At 39.4% G+C, this 22,557-nt stretch overlaps 1 protein-coding gene and 1 pseudogene across 7 annotated transcripts in view; one reads left to right on the top strand and one right to left on the bottom strand.

The window, feature by feature from the left end:
* The window catches only part of LOC139475854 (protein still life, isoform SIF type 1-like), a 289,628-nt gene that overhangs the window by 172,910 nt on the left and 94,161 nt on the right, over positions 1-22,557 (top strand). For 5 of the 7 annotated variants that reach the window (XM_071259064.1, XM_071259059.1, XM_071259061.1 and 2 more), the window contains 2 exons: positions 540-605; positions 5,367-6,528. In XM_071259064.1, the coding sequence (XP_071115165.1) occupies positions 540-605; positions 5,367-6,528 (1,228 nt within the window). Of the gene's footprint in view, positions 1-539; positions 606-1,825; positions 1,893-5,366; positions 6,529-22,557 lie in introns of those variants that run through there. The other 2 variants (XM_071259063.1, XM_071259062.1) reach the window with 2 other exon arrangements.
* LOC139473974 (uncharacterized) lies at positions 17,395-17,976 on the bottom strand (annotated as a pseudogene).

The following is a 22,557-nucleotide window of genomic DNA, read 5'->3' as shown; positions in this document are numbered from 1 at the left end:
ACTTGATCAGAATGCTTTTTTTATCTCCCTTGAATAAGTGTAGTATGTCCCTCCCTCCAGGCTCAGTTCACATGACACTGATTCACTGGGGAGAGGTTTATCATCTGGTATTCCCAGCTAAGTTATTGTTCAAGGAAACAGGAGATGCCAGACTTAAGCCATTGCCTTCCAACTCTGATATTGGCCTCAATGGACTTGGAACCACAATATGTTTTCAAGTCTCACATTGTTTTTCAGCAAAATGTTGTATTTTCTTTTTCAGGTGTTAACTTAATGCTATTTATGTCCAGCAACAATTTTGATTTCTGGCTTTTCAAAACATAATTTGGCCAATGGATGTTTTCATGATTTTTTTTTTAATATTGTGTTTGATCTTTTACTTGAGAATGTCCATTGTAATAATTTGGGGATGCACACAAAATATACTCTGTGAGCAAAATTCTTTTACTGAAGCTTTCAAGAACGACATAAAAAATCTTTTATCGTTGTAAAACGGACGAACAAAGTTTTGTGTATTTCTTTTGTCTATCATTTGACAGTTTCCCACTCAGAGATTTGCACGGAAAGCCTCCTCTGCCAGCTCTCTGCGACTTAGTCCGCCAAAGGTCAGAATGACCTTGAGATGGTGAAATGCATTATGGGGCATGATTCTATTATGCATGACTTTATCTTCTTTTTTATTCTGTTGTAATTGAAGTGAGAGAATTTGAGCTTTGATCCCCTGTGTGATATGTGGTAGCTAATGCTTTTTGATCATCCGTAGTGTCTGGGGTAGTATCTCATATTCCGCATACCTCACAGGTAGTGCCTACATTTCCTACCTTTTTATATTTCACATCTTTGATGCATGCCTTTGATGTTAAACTGATTTAAAAAATATTTGTGTGATTTGCATTGATGCGACAAAACATTCCATGTCTTATTGATATGGAGTAATAAATAGTGAAAGCCTTCGTTTCAGCTTCTTATTTATGATGAATGTATAATAATTGCTAAATTTTTTAATGTTGCAAGATGTCAGCTGAGTTTGGCGTCCCATGTTAACACCTTGTGTTGTACTGAATTGGTACTAGATTCTCTTATTGTTCTACATGCATAATGGCCAGTTAAACCTGCAGGAGCCCGTCATGATTATCTAGTGAGTGAGTGAGTTGGGTTTAACGCTGCTTGTAACAGTATTCAAGTTAAGGAGTCGCGGCGCCTTTGATGAGTGGGCCACCCGTGCCTCTAGTGGGAACTACCGTATTGGTATATTTATTCTATTTCTATATTTGTACAACTATTGCTCTGGTTTGCCTGGTCCAGACCTCACCACAACCTATTGTCCTATCTATATATAAGATAGCGTTTGCAGTGATATATATTCTATGATCATTCTCGTCTGGTAAAATGGTTCAATGATTTAGATATTACAAGGCCCCAAAATTGAAATGTTTTACAGTGCAAATATCCACTTTTGATATATTTAAGTGACGTAAAGAATTTATTATTTTACTAAGTCGTGTTCTACAAGAAAATCTCAGAACTACAACACTTTAACATAACCTGACCATTGTTGTAGCACTAAGATATTTCTTCAGAATGAATAGAAGAAACATCAATATCAGAGGTACATGTATCTGAAATTGGTATCAAAATATTGTTCTTTAAAAACTTTAAACACATTCATTAATTTGGATATTATTTATGACGATAAGTGTAAGATCTGTTTTGACTGTATTGTTCCCTTGTTGTTGAAGCCTGAGAGTGGCCTCCCCTGATGGCCTTCTCCACCTGTGACCCTGCATGTATAGCTCTCCATGTCCCATCTTGTCCTTTCAGGTGTTTGTGACATCAGGAAGACAGTAAATATGGGACAAGCTTTCAGTCTGTGTGACTTCCCATTTTACTGTGTACTGTAATCCTTCATATTCACTCACTCACTTGCAGACTTACTCACTCACTCACTCACCCTGTCAACTCATCTGCTGCACTTTGCTTTGTTTCACTATTGTAGTGCAAATCTCTTTCAAGATGTTATGTGCAAAAAGTCAATTTCTTGAAATAACATTGAATCAGGCAATTGGACCCGTGAAGATCCGCTGTAGAATAGGTCTTCAGCAACCTGTGCTTGTCGTAAGAGGTGACTAATGGGATCGGGTGGTCAGGCACGCTGACTTGGTTGATGCATGTCATCCTATCCCAATTGCATGGATCGATGTCAATCACTGGATTGTCTGGTCCAGAGTCGATTATTTACAGACCGCCATCATATGGCTTGAATATTGCTGAGTGCGGCTTAAAACAACAAACATACAAAGCATGCAAATGTTAATGAAACGGGTTATTATGGTATAGTGTTTGACCAAGTGAGTATGAAAGTGACAGTAGTTCAAAAACTCATTCTTGCGAGGACTGTAAACTTGTGTTTTCCGACTTGTATTTCCACAACTACCTAAGTCCCTTTCAGTGCAGGACACATCAGTGTCCCTGCTGGCTTTGGAAACTGCCAGTCCTTGTGCACAGGTCTGCTACACTGAAAATTACCAGTCCCCCCTAATTTTTTTCAGTCCTGACTTTCAACAAATAAAAAAACATGAAAATTACCTGGATTGAATTCTTTCAACATCTGGTTCAAGGCAATGACGTCATCTCTGAAATAACTTAGTTAGATCGACACGTCATTCACTCAAAGTTCAATCACACTTTTCTGTCTTTTTTTTAATATTTCGGGACTAAGTCGCTGCAAATAAATATTTAACATCAAAGCAAAACGAAATGTTATTTCCTTGCACTAAAAATATACAAGGGGAACCCTAATGCTAATGGACAGACAAGGTGACTTTATTCAAAAATATACTTATATGAATATCACTGATGTTTTGTTCAACAACAAAGATGTATAAAGTACTTTATTTCCTGGTCCACAGGGACTGGCAGTCACATGATTTACCGGTCAAAGCCTAATTTTGCCAGAAAAAAATTGTAATTACTTGTAAACAGGAACTCTGAAACATATTGGTATTGAAGAGGAGTGGTCACTACTGTGTCAATAAAATAAGCTTCCTCAATTTAAATTATTGGGTGCAATGCTAGCATTTGGTGTATCGAAAACCTTGATTAATCTTGGGTTTTACGTACAAACAAAATTTCATACCATTCCTACCTTCAAACTATGCCTACTCTTTATAGAAGTCTCCAGTGGGGTTTTCTGGGGAGGAACAGTTCCCTGGTAACCCATGCTTGTTGTAAGAGGCGACCGGATGGATCTTGTGGTCAGACTAGGTGACCTGGTTGATTGAGTGTCATTGTACCCCGATAGCGTGGATTGTTACTCATAAAACCAATCACAGGATTGTCTAAATCGGACCTATTTTTTAGGTTGCTGTCATAAAACTGGAATATTGCTGTCATGAGAGTCTCATTAAACAGCAAACAAAACAAAAAACTTTATTGACGTCCTTATTTGCTATTTGATCACTATACCGGTATGTAAAAAGTAGCCTAATAAGAGCATGAGATACATCTAAAATAATAATGGTCAAATACCTGCTAGGAGGGATTTCTTTCTTTATTCGTAACAAATCAAATTTGACATTTGACATCAAACCAAGCCAGCATCTGTGCAATAGTGAATGTAACTTAGCTTTTTCCTATGATGAAAATCCACAACATGACCCAAGCAGGTGTTATATAACGTGGAAGGATGCTGCATGACTTATGGACATGCTCTTGGTCCTCACGTCAGTTCAGGCTTGCTGATGTCAGCACTGTATTTTACTACTGCTTCGATCAGTTATTGTTGTTTTTCTACCCAATCTCTTGGTCTGCAGTATTAATGCAATATACAAGTGTATTTTGTACCAGACATGACGGAGTAGTTTTTAATGAAAGACTTGTCCTGTTGTAGTAGGTGTACGAGCAGCTGAGGGAATTAGTGTTGAAAAGTTATATAATTTTTTTTTAATTATACTTCACATCTAAAATAATTATACTTCACATAAATGTTTATAAGATTTGATCAGAATTGGGTTGAAAACAAATAGTCATCAGGGGCATGTGTTTGTGAGAACAACATCATGAATTGTTTTCTTTGTCTAGATTTATTAAACATCACATACAAATAGAACTTAAAAAGCTTGAATAGTTGGAAATACAAATGAAAGTTCTTAATTGTGGCATGTGCAATTACCTATGAATGTACTTGTGGAAATACTTATGAAAGTACTTACCGTATTCGCTGTAATATGTGCCAGGGACTTAGAAAATTGAGAAAGGGGGTGCTTATTAAAACAGAGACTTAAATTTGTTGTCAGATATCGAGCAAGATATATTGCTTTTCAACGCTGCAGTTGTCTGTAAATAATCTGCATTATACACAAGAATAAACAGACTGGCATGTAAATAACAAAGAGATTACTGATTGGTTTGGACTTGGTCAGGAACAGAACACTTAATATGGCGAATACGGTAACAGAAGAATATGGAAATATTTAAAAGTGCTTGTGGAATGTGGAAATATGTGTGGAAATACAGCAGTAGTGTTGTTAATAGACAAGTGATTGCTTTTGTTTCTCTTCCAGTGGTGAAGGTAACCTGCAGGTTCTGTGTTTCTTCATGTCTTCCGTACATTGTGGACATTCGCATGCCTTTCTCAGTATTTTCTTTTTGATATAGATGGAAGTTGGATGATTGTTCTTGGTATAGATTCGAAGACTTCCGTTGTGACATGGTTTCTGTGTTTATTTCAGTTAGACAGATTGTTATGGTTGCTCATGGAATGTCTTCATACAGAATATGTTGTTGCAATATTAATGCAATATTCATACAATATCAGTCTGTGTATAAGTAAAACAGAAGTTGAAATCAATATACTGACGTTAAATCAATAAAATCTTGTGACACTATGAATCACCAACTTCTAATGGCTATCAAAGATATGATCAGAAAACATATGTTACGGAATGCTTAAAGTACCCTTTTTTTGTCTCCTTTTCTTTATTGATTTCAAAATACAAGTTGATCAAAGGGAGATAACTCTTCAAGTCTTTAAAGTTAGATTGATTGGAGAAAGTTATTTGGAATACTATCACATGCAGAACTTTTTAGGAACTATACATTTATAATTGTAAATTAATGGGTAACAATTCTATAATCTTTTTTGGAAGTTTAGCAAATATTCTCGTTTTTACACAGAGCGGTTATCCTTTTTCTGAAGTCTTTAATAATTCCATATAGTCTTATTTTCAAACATGATTGTCGCTCCGTTGCTCAAAACAATCTTAGCACTATGTCTAGGTGTTAAAGCTAGGATTTCTTTGGGGAACAGCGCTGGACCTTCATGATGAAACACAGTTGATAAAGTGATGGTGTTCTATGTATTTCAGAGGATTCGCAGTAAAGGGGCTTCAGCTTCATCTCCAAGCTCCCCAGTCCACCAGCGCCAAAACCCCCCCGACGGCGCCTCGCCATCATGTGACTACCCTGACGGGGCCGTGTCGCGATGTAGCCCAGGGCGTCACCCCATCCCCCACACATGCCCCACCCCCGAGCGCGAGGTCCATCATATGACGTCCTTCAAGCCCCCAGATGACGTCATGGACCGCAGCGGTTATCGATACTCCGCCATGATCAAACCGCCATCAGAGAATTCTATGTATGACAATGTTACGGGTTCTAGTCTGCAGAGGTCTTCCGCAGCTCAAGACAATAGAATATTACACAGGAAGTCTCTGCCAACATGCTCATCCGCCACGTCCTCTCCGGTTCGGAGTTTGGACGAAGGGCGTCCAGCTTCCGCTATTTCTTCAATCACTCTGGACACATCGGGGAGTCCGTGCCATTCCAAAGGTCAACATAATGTGGAAATGTTTGGAAATGGTGTTGTAATTGTAGACCATGTTAGTATAGACTCGCCAAAACGAGATAATGTGCATATAGAAACAGCTTTTGTAGGTGATGTAGGCAGTGGAAGTAGTCGTCCTACTAGTAGCATGTCGCAAGGAGCACGCTTGACGGTGGATACATCCGCACCAGGTGCGTCACGGAACACGTCTTCCTCTGAATCTCCCGAATGGCCTTCACCTCCAGAACCCCTAACCCCCCAGACTCCGTTGACTCCTTTATACAACATGGAGTTTGACAGCGACACCATTCAACGCATGCTTCGCTCCCTTCCCGCTTCTCCCGTGGAGAAGGATGACCAGGGGTTCCACGATGACCCCAACTTCCATGACGGTCCTGACCACCAGGGCTCCAGAAGAATGAGCGGACTCACCAGGACGAAAAGTCTCAATGTGCATGATCGCAATTCCCGTCTTTCAATGCGCACCAAGCCGATGCCAGAAGAGCCAATACACATCCCGGTTACCAAACTCCCGGAAGTACCAAAGTCCAAACAGCTGGCCAAGATCCTGATAGAGCAAGAGCTCCTCCTGCGGAACCAGTGTGCTGCCAGCACCTACCCTGACAGCGGCATTGGCGGCATGGCCGGAGAGACATCAGGGTCGCTTATGTCCGAAGACAGTGGGCGCTTGGCACAGTTTAAAGGTAGGATGTCCTTTTTTCTTTTCAAATTTTATATTAAAGTCGCAGCCTTGGTGAGACACTATGTTTGGACATTGTTCAAGTAATGTTTTTGTTGCTGCTATAACTAGCTGTGCAGAGTTCGAATGTCATAATCCCACTTATCATGAGTTTGAATCCCAGTTACGTCAGCACCATACATGTTCCTCTGAGTTTCACAAATCACAGGAGGAGCTTTCCTCAAGTTGAAATGGTCGGCTTTCATAGCTGCATTAAACCAAACTAACTTCCAGAAAGGATCAGAATCCACTCTTTCTCCTTCAGCTATACAATGGCGCCAATGGACTGTCAAAAATGTCACATGCTGATTTGCCCCGTGATACAGAAAGATATCTGACAGTCTACTAGCCCAGACTTTGTTGGATATCACCAGGTGATGAGACATTTTACTTGACACAGGCTTCTGACAATTGGATTAAGTTGCAGACTGCTTTGATTTGTTAAATGTCCATAATTTGTGCATAAATATGATTTCAACCTTAACATGTATCCCGGGAATTATATCTCTGGCCCTGTATTTGCAAACATCACGATATACAGTGTCACCCTGGTGTTTTATGTTTTGGAAACAGGCCATTAATTCCAACTAAATCACTCCTGGCACGGTTACAGAGGTTGAGGGTGAATTAAACCTTTCATTTCACAAACTCAAAGTACCAATAAAAGTTGATTTGTTTTGAAAACTTCTAAGAAGTGTTTACCCAATAAGGATGAATGGTATTGCATGCCCAAAAAATGTGCAGATCAATCGCTGTCAATTATACACTTGATGGGGATTTCTATAGACGAAGATGAAGGAATAGTGGATAACATTTTTATGCCTTGCCCCCAGGCTGCTGGGCTATAAGTTGACAAGATTTACTTGTTTTTCATCCATTTTTTATTTTGTTATTATTGATTTAGTCATTGAGAATCTTAAAAGCATTTCTCTGTTTTGCAACAAGTCTCCCCACTGCACAGTGGCTGCCTTCTGTGCCCTTGCCTCTGCCCAATCATGAGTGGCCATAACATGTCTACCCATAAGCCTCGCTGTTCGTTATTCCGATCTGATCACCAACGTGAATCATAATAGTTGTATGGAAAATATGACAGCAGCAATTCCTGCGTGTGAGATGGAATATTTGGCTAACTGCCCAATGCCTTGTATAACTGCTGTTTATGTAACTGTCATAATTCTTCAAGACACTAATACATTGTTGTAAGGAAGATATTGTTTTTTCGCGAAATCTGATCTCTGTCCTGGAAATGTTTGTCTGTTTCTTTCTTCAGAGAATATAGTTTGCAGACTTCATTAAGTCACCCAACCTAACAGATATTGGCAGAAAACATTAATATTACAAATAATGTGTTATTTCAATCATTTTACAAGAAATAGTTTCTTTATGCATGTAATTTTTAGATGATATACAGTTATCGTTTCGGTAAGCACAACTCACCTACCCCACGTATACATCCTAACAATGTGCCCTCTTCTCAAATACCACTATCCCCATCTTTGCAGCATGGGGTGGAATCCCTGCTGGTCTTGTATTTAAAAGACCCATGAAGATTCCGGGGTAGAATTGGTCTTCAGCAACCCATGCTTGCCGTAAAAGGTGACTCTGCTTGTCGTAAAAGGCGGTCGGGTGGTCAGGCTCGCTGACTTGGTTGATGCATGTCATTGTATCCCAATTGCGTTGATCGATGCTCATGATATTAATCACTGGATTGTCTGGTCAAGACTCGATTATTTACAGACCGCCGTCATATAGCTGGAATATTGCTGAGTGCGGTGTTAAACAACAAACAAACAAACAAAACAAAAATTGTATTTGAAAAATAATCTGTCCTGAGCAATATCTGAATGATGAAAGAGCAAGCCATGGTATTTTTTTAGATCAGGCAAGAACAAGGTCTTGTTTCACAGACTGTCTTGGCAGAAGACACCATGTAGTCAGGGTTTAACAAAAACTTGAAAAAAAAGTGTTAAGAAAAGTTTGAAATGGAGGTTTCAAAAGATGTTTAACACAAATAAAAATAATATGATTTTTTTCTAACTTTTTATTTTGACGAATATGGGAGACAGTGTAAAACACTGCATAAGAGATGACAGTCCAGGTATTGGCTAGGCAGCCTCATTGGGGCTGTGTAAAAGTTGTTGTGGGTGTAGCAGGGCCTGGAGTCATCTCACAGATGAGGCCCTTACCTTGTCAGCCTAACACGTCTCCATGTAGCACGGCAACAGAACGTTGATATAAAAATCCAAACAGTGATTATGATGTCTGTATTTATTTGTTCCATTATGACATCAGTTGATTTTTTTATCTATATGCAGATTTTTTTTAATAAAAAAGGGTTGATGTTAAAAATCATTACAACAATAAACTTTCATTATTTTTCGAGTGGTCTCTTAAGGTATGCTCAACATGGTAGCATCAAGATTAGATCAAACAGGTACAAACAGAAAGTGCTTTGTGTAATGTAAGAGTTACCTCCCTTCCAATATCGACCAACTTTGTTTTTTAATATACCATATTCGACGTAATAAGCACCCCACTCTAATAAGCACCCGTGGCAATATTTGCTAATTATATTGGGTAGTGAACAGTCTCAATTAGCACCCCTTCCGATTGATCAATGTAAGACTTATTTATTTGTGTATAAAACGAACCCGTGTGTTATATGCATCCTTAGTTATGGGCAATTAAACACTGGAAAAATATATCTGTCGTATAAAAACATTTCAGGCTGTCAGCATAAACCACGAAATTTACGATCTTTCAAGTTGTTTTTTTTTCACCAAAATTTTATTCTAATAAGAGCCCCCTATTTCTAATTTTGAGAGCGCCCTGGGCGCTTATTACGTCAAATACGGTACTAAATGTTTTAAAAAAACTCAATTGGAATAAGAAAAAAACATTGTTAAAAAATTGATGCCACATTTAAGAAATTTGGGTTTGTGGGTCTGTAAACAAAGTAATTTTTTGTTATGTATTGTATGTGATGTTACAGACAGGCTATCACTGTCACTCCCCAGCATCAGAACCAATCAGAACCAATCAGAACACAAACAGAACTAGACAGACAGCAGTGACATCATGTCAGTGTGAACTGTTGTCCCCAACATGGAAAACATTTTCACAATCTATCAGTCTGAGCATAACATTGTGTTTGGGGAGCGGTTGATGTGATTATCGCACAATCGTCACATCCCCCAACACAGCCTAATCTCTGTGCTTCGTCCTTGAGGAGAGAGAAAAAAAATTGATTTTATTTTTTTTGTAAAACAGGTCTTTAGAGAGAACCATAATGGAAGCCACATTGATTTGCCAATAGAGGAGATTGCTGCAGTTGTGCAGATTCTGCAGAATATGCACTTTCGGGGTATATTGCCAGACATTAGCTGGGAGGCAGTATTCCCATATTGCCCCGCTTATTGGGGAAGTTTGAGGTGAAGGGAATTACGAGGTGGAAAGGTTCGCCATTGTCTTAATGACTGATCTGCAGTCCTGTTCAGATCTTATTTCTGTTTGGATGTAAGCTGATTATATTGTGGCATTGCATCTGATCTGACACATACTAGGAATGAAATGGAGAGGCTGGGTTAGTACACATGTGTAGCTGGGAGATAATTGGCGAGAAAATGTGATTTATACATCTAGAAACTGCACAGGCAACAGAAATGATATTATTTTGGATTGATAATCAGTAAATCAGTGTAATTGGAGATATGAAATGCTGAAGTTATGGTTTATGGGCAATTATCCGGGCTGTATTCACTTACACCACAAGTACATAATTGGGTTACAGTTCAGCATTGGCAGAACACAGAATACTGAACTAAAGCTGGGATTTCTGAAAGTGCATGGGCAGTATTAGGAATTTTATTTAATTTAACTTCATATGGAAAACAAATTCCCAAAACGGAGATGTTCTTCTACAAAGTATTGGGAGCATTCCTAACACAGACATATTGTTAAAGCTAAAATAGATTTGCAGGAGTTCTTGAAGAAATCTTTGTCTCTGTTCATGATTAACCTGTGTCCTGTGAGAAGGTCTTCAGGAAATCAGCTGATCACTGTGTGGAGCTTGTAGATTACATTGTACACATAAAACTGTCATAATCAGATGTTTGAATTTATGAAATGGAGTCATATTTGACACAAACTAAAGCTTACCAAAATCTGTAAAATATGTATGTAGACGAAATATTTCTTAATCAAATACCCTGAGGGGATTTGTGGTCAGAAGAGGTCCCCAGTACCTCATGCAGGTCAGAACAGGTCTGCAGTACCTTGTTTATGTCAGAACAGGTCCCCAGTACCTCGTTTATGTCAGGACAGGTCCCCAGTACCTCATGCAGGTCAGAACAGGTCCGCAGTACCTTGTTTATGTCAGGACAGGTCCCCAGTACCTTGTTTATGTCAGGACAGGTCCCCAGTACCTCATGCAGGTCAGAACAGGTCCGCAGTACCTTGTTTATATCAGGACAGGTCCCCAGTACCTCGTTTATGTCAGGACAGGTCCCCAGTACCTCGTTTATGTCAGACCAGGTCCCCAGTACCTGGTTTATGTCAGAACAGGTCCCCAGTACCTCGTTTATGTCATGACAGGTCCCCAGTACCTCGTTTATGACAGGACAGGTCCCCAGTACCTTGTATATGTCATGACAGGTCCCCAGTACCTCGTTTATGTCAGGACAGGTCCCCAGTACCTCGTTTATGTCAGGACAGGTCCCCAGTACCTCGTTTATGTCAGAACAAGTCCCCAGTACCTCGTTTATGTCAGGACAGGTCCCCAGTACCTGGTTTATGTCAGAACAGGTCCCCAGTACCTCGTTTATGTCATGACAGGTCCCCAGTACCTCGTTTATGACAGGACAGGTCCCCAGTACCTCGTATATGTCATGACAGGTCCCCAGTACCTCGTTTATATCAGGACAGGTCCCCAGTACCTCGTTTATGTCAGGACAGGTCCCCAGTACCTCGTTTATGTCAGAACAAGTCCCCAGTACCTCGTTTATGTCAGGACAGGTCCCCAGTACCTTGTTTATGTCAGGACAGGTCCCCAGTACCTCATGCAGGTCAGAACAGGTCCCCAGTACCTGGTTTATGTCAGGACAGGTCCCCAGTACCTCATGCAGGTCAGAACAGGTCCGCAGTACCTTGTTTATGCCAGAACAGGTCCCCAGTACCTGGTTTATGTCAGGACAGGTCCCCAGTACCTCGTTAATGTCAGGACAGGTCCCCAGTACCTCGTTTATGTCAGGACAGGTCCCCAGTACCTCATGCAGGTCAGAACAGGTCCGCAGTACCTTGTTTATGTCAGGACAGGTCCCCAGTACCTCGTTTATGTCAGGACAGGTCCCCAGTACCTCGTTTATGTCAGGACAGGTCCCCAGTACCTCGTTTATGTCAGGACAGGTCCCCAGTACCTCATGCAGGTCAGAACAGGTCCCCAGTACCTCCCAGTACCTCACACAGGTGAAGAGCCGACTCCAACAACAACTGGATGGTCAGGCTCTGTGACGTGGCTGCAGGTGTCAACTTGACCTGATGTTGTAAGTTGGTGCTCATGCTCCTGATCACTTGTTTATTAACAGGCTGCCATGATGCAGACTGGAACAGGGCTGACAGCAGCACTCACTCACTCACTCACTCACTCACTCACTCACTCACTCACTCACTCACTCACTCACTCACTCACTCACTCACTCACTCACCCAACCACTCACTCACTCACCCAACCACTCACTCACTCACTCACTCGGTATCAGTGTACAAAGTGAACAGTCAGTCAATAGAATAAAATATCAGTTACAAGCATCTGTGATCAGGCACCATGGAAATACATGACATTGTTACCATGGTAATTTAGTTGTCCTTGCTCAGCCCTTGGTTGTTAGACTGTAACAAGGCTTGTAAGTCTAGACCACGCCTCTGCCTGGAGGTTAATATGTAGACAGTATTATGATGCATATCGGTATGTAACCTGACACCACAGCGATCACAGCTTGAAGTCTGGTGTTCTAGGGCCCACCTCAGGGACTGTCCTCATGTAGCCTTGCTCCAAGGCTGTACTGAAAGAAATGTCCATGGATGTGTAGTAATTCTATCCTCCTAATAGGCAAGTCTAGATATGTGGACAGAAAGGACTCCAGTCTCTTATAAGGAAAACTTGTTCTTATTATTTACATCATCTAGAAATTTTGATTTAACTAATAATAATTGTATCAGAGACTTGTGCAAGTGTAGACAACTGCTATCAACACGCAACAACTGCTATCTGAGAAGGCCTCTATTGTCCTGTGATTGTTGGCAGTAATCAGCTGTGATGGTTTAGCAGTTGGGATTATTTATGGGGCATCTGTGGAATTGATCTGTGAGTGTAATCACTCATACATTAGAGTTATATTGTTGGTGCGATTATGTTTCTGTACAAACATTAATTGAATGTGTGTTTGTTAGCTTGTTTGGGGATGCAGCTTTTGATGGATTGTGTTCATGCTTCGTTAAGTCTTTAGCAATTAATGGAAGTCGGTCAGATATACACCACTCAAAGAAGACAAAGAATACCTGATTCTCTCCTATTACTATAGTTAATGAATCTGTCATGACATGACAGATTAACTATAGTAATATAAAAGAATTGGGAGTTCTTTAACGTGAATAGTATATTAAGATAAATGTTCCACATGATCTTGACAAACTGCTATGTATCCCGCCTTGGAAGGAAATAAATTTCTGAGAGTGTAAATAAATCCATTATACCCCATATTAGCTGCACACTTTTTCCGGTGAATCAAGGTCACATGACTGGCGCAAGTTAACCTCAGGTCAATCGAACAACTGTTTTCTATCAATTTTTAAATTGTTTTACTTCTTTTACAGTGTCATATTATGACATGTCGGTAAGATAAATTTGTTGGAGCAGGATCATGGGGTTTTATGCATCCCTTGTTTGGTTTTATACCTCTTGCCTCCGGTTTTATGTCTTTGAATCATTCTTACAGTTATTCAGTTGGTCCAACTTCATGGTATTGATTACATGGATCACCTGTGCAGCCATATGTGCCTGATGATGTCCGTGAGGTGAAACATGATCAACAGACAGACCAAGTTTTGTACTCTATATGCTTTTTTTTTTTACCTTCCACATGAAGCCTTCTTCATGGGGCAGTCGGGTAGCCTAGAGCTAAAGGCGTTCACTTGTCACGCCGAAGACCCGGGTTCGATTCCCGACATGGTGTGCCCTACCGTGATATTGCTTGAATATTGCTAAAAGCGGCGTAAAACCTCCCTCCACCCCACCCCACTCCACTCCACTCCACTCCACTCACTCACTCACTCACTCACTCACTCACTCACTCACAGGGTTCCAAGTTAGAATTGGTCCCCAACAACCTATGCTGGTTGTAAGAGGCTACTAAATGGATCGGGTGGTATGGCTCCATGACTCGGTTGGTTGCGTGTAATCGTACACTGACAGCGTGGACTGTTTCTCATTCTATCAATTGCTGCTGTGTCTGGTCCAGCATTGATTATTTAAAGGCAGCCATTATATAGCAGGAATATTGCTGAGCGCGGAGTTGACAACAAATGATCTCATATCAGGATAAATATAATTATACCAACTAGAACTACCACCTTACTGGTTTCAGCTTCTTGCTATATTACATTAGCAATGATAAAAAAAATTGAATTAAATAGCCAGGAAGCTAAACGAAATGTAATCAAAGGTAAGCTTTTTTTATATATGTTGCTTCAATATTGATTTTGTTTGTTTTGTTTTCTTTTATCAATTAACATTAAAGAGTATGAACATGCGCATAGCACAACATTATTTAACAGCATGGTATGGGTGTCATGGCCATCACATGAAGTCCATACAAACCAATAACATAGAGATATTCTCACGTCTACTGTGTTTAGTTTTATACAGAGAAACCAAGACAGTACGTTTCTCAGTGACAATGCCCAGAGAAACAAATGTCCATATTGGCAAGGAATGTTAGAAAAACGGTGTAAGAATTGACATCAAAACGTCACTAAATGCAATAAGCCAGAAGTTGTTATCCAAAAAGCTTATTTTCTTACTCACTTACTTCTGGAATGCCAATCAAAGATTTGGCAAGGGATGAATATGTAAAAACTACGTTTTGATCATGTTTAGAAGTTCCAAACAGTTGGCATCCAAAAGGTGGTGCATACAAAACTACAACATCCATACAAACACATTGTCTCTGTATGTTGTTGATGTCAGATGAAGAGTTGTCTGCCCCTATCTAATAGTCACAGAGTTGTCTGCCCCTATCCAATGGTCACAGAGTTGTCTGCCCTTATCCAAAGGTTGTCTGGTCACCTGCTCTGTTGCTCGTCCATGATGTCAAGTTGTTGAGGGTAATTAACTTCACTGATATTGTGGTTCCTAGAGAGGAACTGCAAGGGTCAAAATATATACTTTAGTGAACAGTATATACCAGACTTCACTGGTGAGCATGCTCCCGTGTATGATTGAGTTCTGTGTCTGATGAATTCTCAAGTCTGTAGTAAAAACATATATATTTCACAGATGAGTTATAAAAATTTGCATTAATCTTCATAAATTGCTACTCAATGTAATGAAGGACATTTGGACATCAATACATCAGTGGATGTATATTTGGAACTCTCGAGAAATTATTCCCGACATGGACTGCTTAAGCACAATCTTTGAATTTAAAGTCCATAAACAAACTTATTCATATTTCATGTAATAAGTGCCCAGGGCGCTCTCAAAATTAGAAATAAGGGGCTCTTAGTAGAATATAATTTTGGAGAAGATTCGAAAGATCGTAAATTTCGTGGTTTATTCTTACAGCCTGAAATGATACAAAAGAAAAGTCTGTGCATATTATACATGACAAATATATTTTTTAGGAATTTAATTGCACATTATTAAGGATGCATATAACACACGAGTACGTAATAAACACAAATAAATAAGTCTTGTGTACTTTGATCAATTGGAAGGGGTGCTAATTGGAATCGTTCACTAGCCAATATATTAGCAAATATCGCTGTGGGCGCTTATTAGAGCAGGGAGCTTATAACATGGAATACGGTATATTTATATATATATTTACATTGAAAACATCGCAGTATGAATTATTTTATTTGTGCATGACTGGCGTCCTGTAGTGATATTGTATCCACTAGAATGTCAAGTATGAGCTCTGGCTATTTTTGTGATATTGTAATATGATTTATTATTCAGATTTGTCAGATTGGTGAATTAAATAGAAAATATCTATCTATAGCAACATGGAGACCTTCACTTGTCATCTTCAGAATAATTAGCCACAGACAATGGAACATAGTCTACAACATGTCCAGAAAGGGATTTTAATTGGAGAGAAAATATCAAAGTCACCTTTGAATGCACACACTGTTGATTGTGACTGTTGATTTCACCTTAGTATATTCTTGGACCATTATCAGCGTTCGAAATACCTACCTGCCTGACCGTCCGAGACGGGTTGACTTAAACTCGGGCTGCCAGATTTTCAAATCCCCCTGCCCACAGTCGGGTTATATTTCACATGTGAAAATATTCTAAATATTTCCCGATGATAAGAATTAATTCACATGTAAAGATGAATGATAAAATGTAACCAAAAAGAAACCCTGTTAGCTTTTAGACAACCTAAAATTTAGGCCCTAATTAGGAATAAGGATAGTTACATGATGTATTCTAGGATATTAAATACAAATCTGACCTAAGAAGTGTTTGCTATTTCTTTTCTTGCATTACTTCATGTTCAATAAATTAGATTTCAAGTTTTAATTAAATCATCCTGAGAAACATATGATTATAGTGGGCAGGCAGGTTTTGGTCAGGGCTGGCAAGTATTTCAGCTAGCCACTCCTGTGGTCTGGCTGAAATTTTTGGGAATTTCATACCCTGCCATTATAATATCTATTTCTGTTACAGCATATATTATATTTGTTTTGCATCTAAATCTAAGGGAAATTGACATATTTAAGATGAATACTAATCATGATTATTACAATTTTTCTCCACTTGAAATGTGTGAGATAAGAAGACAACAGAAACACGTCAGCCAATATTCAAGATATATTTTCGATGTTGATACAGATTTTTTTATTGTCAAACCATGTTATAAGAAACTTGACCATGTTTTGTTCCTTGAGTCAGGTGATATTAACAGCAGACGAAGCCTCCAATGATGGATGAGGCTTCTCTTGAACTTCTGTGGCATTGTGTTCTCAGAGTTTAAACCCTCACTTCAGTTCTAGTTTGAGGAATGGTCTATATTGAAGTTTGAATCAAAGGACAGGCTCAACAGTTTGATGTATGGGAGTGATAAACTTTCCTGATAGGGTTAGTCCATCAATGAATCTCCAGACGTGTTTCTTTTATGATTTCTGACTTGAGTAAGGGCTGATTTGTGGATGCCATTTGTTCTTGGAGTAGAGAAAGCCGATGTTTCCATGCACTTTTTTGAGGTCCCTGCTCCTGACATGAGGTATTTCTTGAGTGAGTTGGGTTTAACGCCACTTTTAACAGTATTCCAGTATAATACAATATGTCAGCTCAATGTGGGAGGAAAGCCCGAAGTGATGCAGGTCTCAGACGTTTACCACATCGGTGAAACCCACGAGCACGGGTATGGTGCTGACAAACCTAGAAACATAATTGGGGCGAACCAGGATTCAAACCCACAATCATAGGTTTCTGGCGTGCCCAAGGGATGTAACTCTGCACTGCGAATTGCAGTGCCTTAGACGACTGGGCCACCTGTGCCCCTTTTTGAAGGGATATTTTGAAACTCACGCTGCTCGGTGGGTCTCATTGAAGTGCCAGAAACGTATTATCCATGGTGCCGTTGTACCAAGCGATCTCAGCGCTAAGGTGATCATAACTTCCATACCTTAACATAGACTCAGTGCTAAGGTGATCATAACTTCCATACCTTAACATAGACTCAGCGCTAAGGTGATCATAACTTCCATACCTTAACATAGACTCAGCGCTAAGGTGATCATAACTTCCATACCTTAACATAGACTCAGTGCTAAGGTGATCATAACTTTCATACCTTAACATAGACTCAGCGCTAAGGTGATCATAACTTCCATACCTTAACATAGACTCAGCGCTAAGTTGATCATAACTTCCGTACCTTAACATACACTCAGCGCTTAGGTGATCATAACTTCCATACCTTAAGATAGACTCAGCGCTTAGGTGATCATAACTTCCATACCTTAACATAGACTCAGCGCTTAGGTGATCATAACTTCCATACCTTAACATAGACTCAGCGCTAAGGTGATCCTAACTTCCATACCTTAACATAGACTCAGTGCTAAGGTGATCATAACTTATGACAGTTGTATTGTTAAGGTTTATTTGTACAACGGCACCCATTTCTTTAAGGTGTCATTATTTTCTCTTACGTCCAATTACTAATTGTAACAGTGTTTTTCTAAAGAAGGAAACAATTTAGATATTCCTGGTTGGTGTATGTGGTTATCTCAAGTTATCCCATGGTGTCTACAAGGCATATGCACCAGGAAGGGTTTGAAACACACTGTATGTCCAGCTCTCCTGGAGGCTGGGGACCGGTGACCTTACCGTGGTTGTCATAATTCTGATGGATCGTCTGTGAATCAAAACATTGTTTTCGTGTCAGCCGAGGTCATGATAGGTCACATTTGATGGGCAGGTATTGGTTGAAATCTGTCACAACGACAGACATTGGTTGAAATCTGTCACAACGGCAGACATTGGTTGAAATCTGTCACAACGGCAGACATTTGTTGAAATCTGTCACAACGGCAGACATTGGTTAAAATGAGGTTTCTCTGTTTACAAATGTGTTCACTCCATATGTGTATCCTTCTTAATCCCATCTGTGATGTATTAATACAGTTGTATTGCATTTATTGACAAATAATTGTTCTAATTTATTGTTTATTTCATTAATAATTTATTTATTATTATCTCTTATTATTTACATTGAAACTGTCTATAAGCTCAAATTTAATGAGGGTTTCAAGGTGAGAGAAATAATTTGTGCTAGGTCCTGCCACTCAGTATATCCCGCAGCCAGTGGCAATATTGTCTGGATTTATTTTCAAATGGTGGATTTTGCTTTTCCAATCACAAGGAGTAATTACTTAAACATACATAACCAGATGTGTCAGCCTCTGTCTCCATGTTTTCCTCTTTATCATAAAGAAGACTTAGCGTTGTGTGCCATATTTAACGCTACTTCATTCCACCCTGCAACCAGGGACTAGATCTTGTTTGTTATCACAAGATATCTTAATTAGAAAACATTTTCTTCAAAGAGTTCAAGGTTTTGTCTGGATCTGGGTTGATCAGATTTTGTATGAACTTCATCAGGAAGCGTGATCCCTGTGAGATAATTTAACACTGAGTATCCATATTCTTCAGAAGAAGATTTTTGAAAAATGATGGCACTCTCCCAAGAGCTGTCAGTGGGTATCCCTGGAGTATGTTTTGTGGGCCTCACTGATGGTTGCTGCCGTTTATTTTACACAGCCATATCTATAAACTGCACCATTTCTCTAAATGTTGACAGTACTAAGCCAAGAAAATGACCTTCAATGTTTATGTTGTAAGAAGAGCCAATAGCAGTGGTACAAAGTGTTATCTAGTTCCTACACACAAACATTGCTCCAGCAATAAATTCCCTGATAATCATGTTTACTGAAAGCTTATGACGTAACAATGTCAACTCAAGTTGTAATCAAACAGTGCCCTGTTACCTCAGTTGTCACAGCTGGGCGACCATAGCCGCTATCTGATGGTAGTCGCCTGACCGTGTCCGCTGTCTGTCACACTCCTGGATATGACTTTCTCAGATACCTAGTTTCAGCAAGGATAGGTAACTTGTGCCAGCGATATGTAACGTGTGTTTCTCAAGATATGAAAATTGAAGTTGTTCAACGATGCTACTATCATCAGTCATGATGAAATCTAAAGGTGAGTGTTAGGAGATGTTGTATATGACAATATGATATATTGTGCCCTGTTATTCCTGTACTGGGAGGAATTATGGCTGTTGTGTGTTTGTGAAACTCTTTATGACTTCCAACAGACGATGGCATTGCAGCATGAGCGATACAACATATACACATTGTATATTCAAGATAGTATTGAGGATTCATTTCTGTAGTTTGTGTATTTGTTGTTAGAAGGAAGGTGTAGCATCGCTGTTTGGGACTGACATTTGGGGAAATGTAAGAGAACTGGTACTGACTTCCATGGCTGAACTTTTTTAAGTACATCTTAAATAATTTTATTCCTTAAAATGCATTTTTATCATATAGGAACAAAATCCTTTCCATTATAGTGAGAAATCTCAGCTCTCATCATTGTAAACTTTTGGAATATGAGAGCAAAAATCATAAGCATTGTTTTTCATGTTTTTTAAGTCATTTTTTAATATTGCTATAAAATATTTCTATCTGTAATTAGCAGAGACAGCTACGAGTAAACCCTTCTACAGTGTTCCCGCTGGCTTTTGAAACTGCCAGTCCTTGTGGACTGGAATTCTAAAAATTACCAGTTCCCCCTAATTTTTGTCAGTCCCTTCTTTCAACAAATAAAAAAACGTATGAAAATTACATGGTTTTAATTCTTCGTCATCATGTTCAATGCAGAGATGTCATCTCTGAAGTAACTATGTTAGATATACACCTCACTCACACAAAGTTCAGACACAAGTTTCTACTTCTTGGAATATTTCCAGACTTAGTCGCTACAAATATACCGTATTCGACGTAATAAGTGCCCCGCTCTAATAAGCACCGACAGCGATATTTGCTAATATATTGGCAACCGAACAATCCCAATTAGCACCCCTTCCGATTGATCAATGTAGACAAGACTTATTTAGTCGTGTATAATACGCACTCGTGTGTTATATGCACCCTTAATTATGGGCAATTATATTCTGGAAAAATATATCTGTCGTATATAAACAGTCAGGCCGTCAGCATAAACCACGAAATTTATCTTTCAACACTAAATAACTAAATAATATTCTAATAAGGGCCCCCTATTTCTAATTTTGAGAGCGCCCTGGGCGCTTATTACGTCGAATACGGTATCTTTAACCTCGAAGCAAAATGTTATGTCTTTGAACTAAAAATAGACACGGGGAAACCAAAATGGTAAGAGACAAGATTTCTTTGCTGGAATTATATACTTACAATGTATATAACACCAATGTTTTGTTCAACAACAAAGATTTATTAGGTACTTTTTTTGCCGGTCACCAGGGATTAGCAGTCAAATGAACTTGTCCAAACCTTATTTTAATGGTAAAAACTGGTAATTACCGGTAAATGGGAAATCTGCTTCAACTATGAACAGACAGTGTTGGTAAACATGGCCGGTGTTGGTCCACACCTGCCCAGGTGTGTCAGGTGATGCTCTGTGCTTGGTACAGACACAGTGTCAGCATGTTTTGCTCTTCCCCCCTGTTTACAGTCATGTTAAACTATCTTCCACATGTCCAGTTTGGAAGTTGTATTCTGTTTGACAATATCATCCTTATACAAAATCAGAAGGGACTCATTATGTCCTGTAGATCTGTACAAGTACTGATTATCCGAACGAATGGCTCTATATTAATTACAAACTCCGAGGAATTGCTGATTATTGTAAGTCCCGAACCTTGGTTGAGGGACAGAGAATCCCTAACTCTGAGATGTGAGTGGGTTATTCTAGATATATCGCACGCTGTCTGTTTCGGAAAATTTTTTGATTACGTGCGGAGACATCAGCTCAGGCTGTCTGTTGGAATCACATCATCACACAAACACGGATGACATCACCTTTAATTATTTGCTGCAATACTACTACTACTACTACTACTACTACTACTAATGGTGACTTGCCCAAGGAGATGACACATGTGTTGATATGATGTCACGTTGCTATGGACCAAACAATTGATGTGAACTAGCCAGTTAGAATGATAAAATAGTTTTGCCAGTATCCACCACCCCCCCAAGACCTGAACATCCATGAAGGGGCAACTTTACCTTGTACATGGATGTATAGTCTCATTACCCTACTCCAACACAAGGCTGTAGTTAGTCCGGGATAATTGTCAATCAAACCTATAGAACCACAGATAGTATCTATAGGTAGTAGTAGTGTTAGGTAACATTGCCACCGTATATACCTGCCGACGGAGTAGACATTTCTACAGAGATTTACCTTGAATATAGGAAGCTCTTTCAGGGCCTTTCGTAACAGCCTGTTATGAGATTCAGGCATGCAATCTGGCTCTGAATCTTTGCTAATGAAGTAATAAAAATATAATATATATATAGGGAATGTTCAATGTTGATCTGAATGTTATCCATACCATCTGATTCATAAAGACATGTCTGTGTCTGTGTGTGTCTGTGTCAGTGTCTGTGTGTGTCTGTGTCTGTGTGTGTCAGTGTCTCTGTGTGTGTCTGTGTCAGTGTCTGTGTGTGTCTGTGTCTCTGTGTGTGTCAGTGTCTCTGTGTGTGTCTGTGTCAGTGTCAGTGTGTGTCTGTGTCAGTGTCTGTGTGTGTCTGTGTCTGCGCGTCTGTGTGAACTGTTTCCACTGAGACCTCCTTCATTTAGGTGGTACTGTTACAAGACAATCTTCCAGATGAAATGTTTCTGGATAGACAAATCGTGGTTAAAATGTAATGTTGCATCTATTAACGTATACAATTCAAATCATAATTGTCAGGAAGACAGGGTTTCACAATAACTGGGGGACAAACAAAGACTATATATTTTTAACGGTGTTAAGCCATTTTCTTACAAAAGCCATTATATGATGTCTGTATGAATTTTTTAGTCCCTTGTGAAGATCCAGTATAGAATTGGTCTTCAGCAACTCATGCTTGTCGTAAGAGGCAACTAACGGGATTGGGGGGTCAGTCTTTTTGACTTGGTTGATGCATGTCATCGATCCCAATTGCGTGG

This window comes from Haliotis cracherodii, unplaced genomic scaffold, assembly GCF_022045235.1.
Source record: "Haliotis cracherodii isolate W230 unplaced genomic scaffold, xgHalCrac1.p SCAF_3, whole genome shotgun sequence".
Lineage (NCBI taxonomy): Eukaryota > Metazoa > Mollusca > Gastropoda > Lepetellida > Haliotidae > Haliotis > Haliotis cracherodii.
The sequence above is the reverse complement of the archived record's forward strand: the minus strand, read 5'-3'. Positions and strand labels throughout refer to the sequence as shown.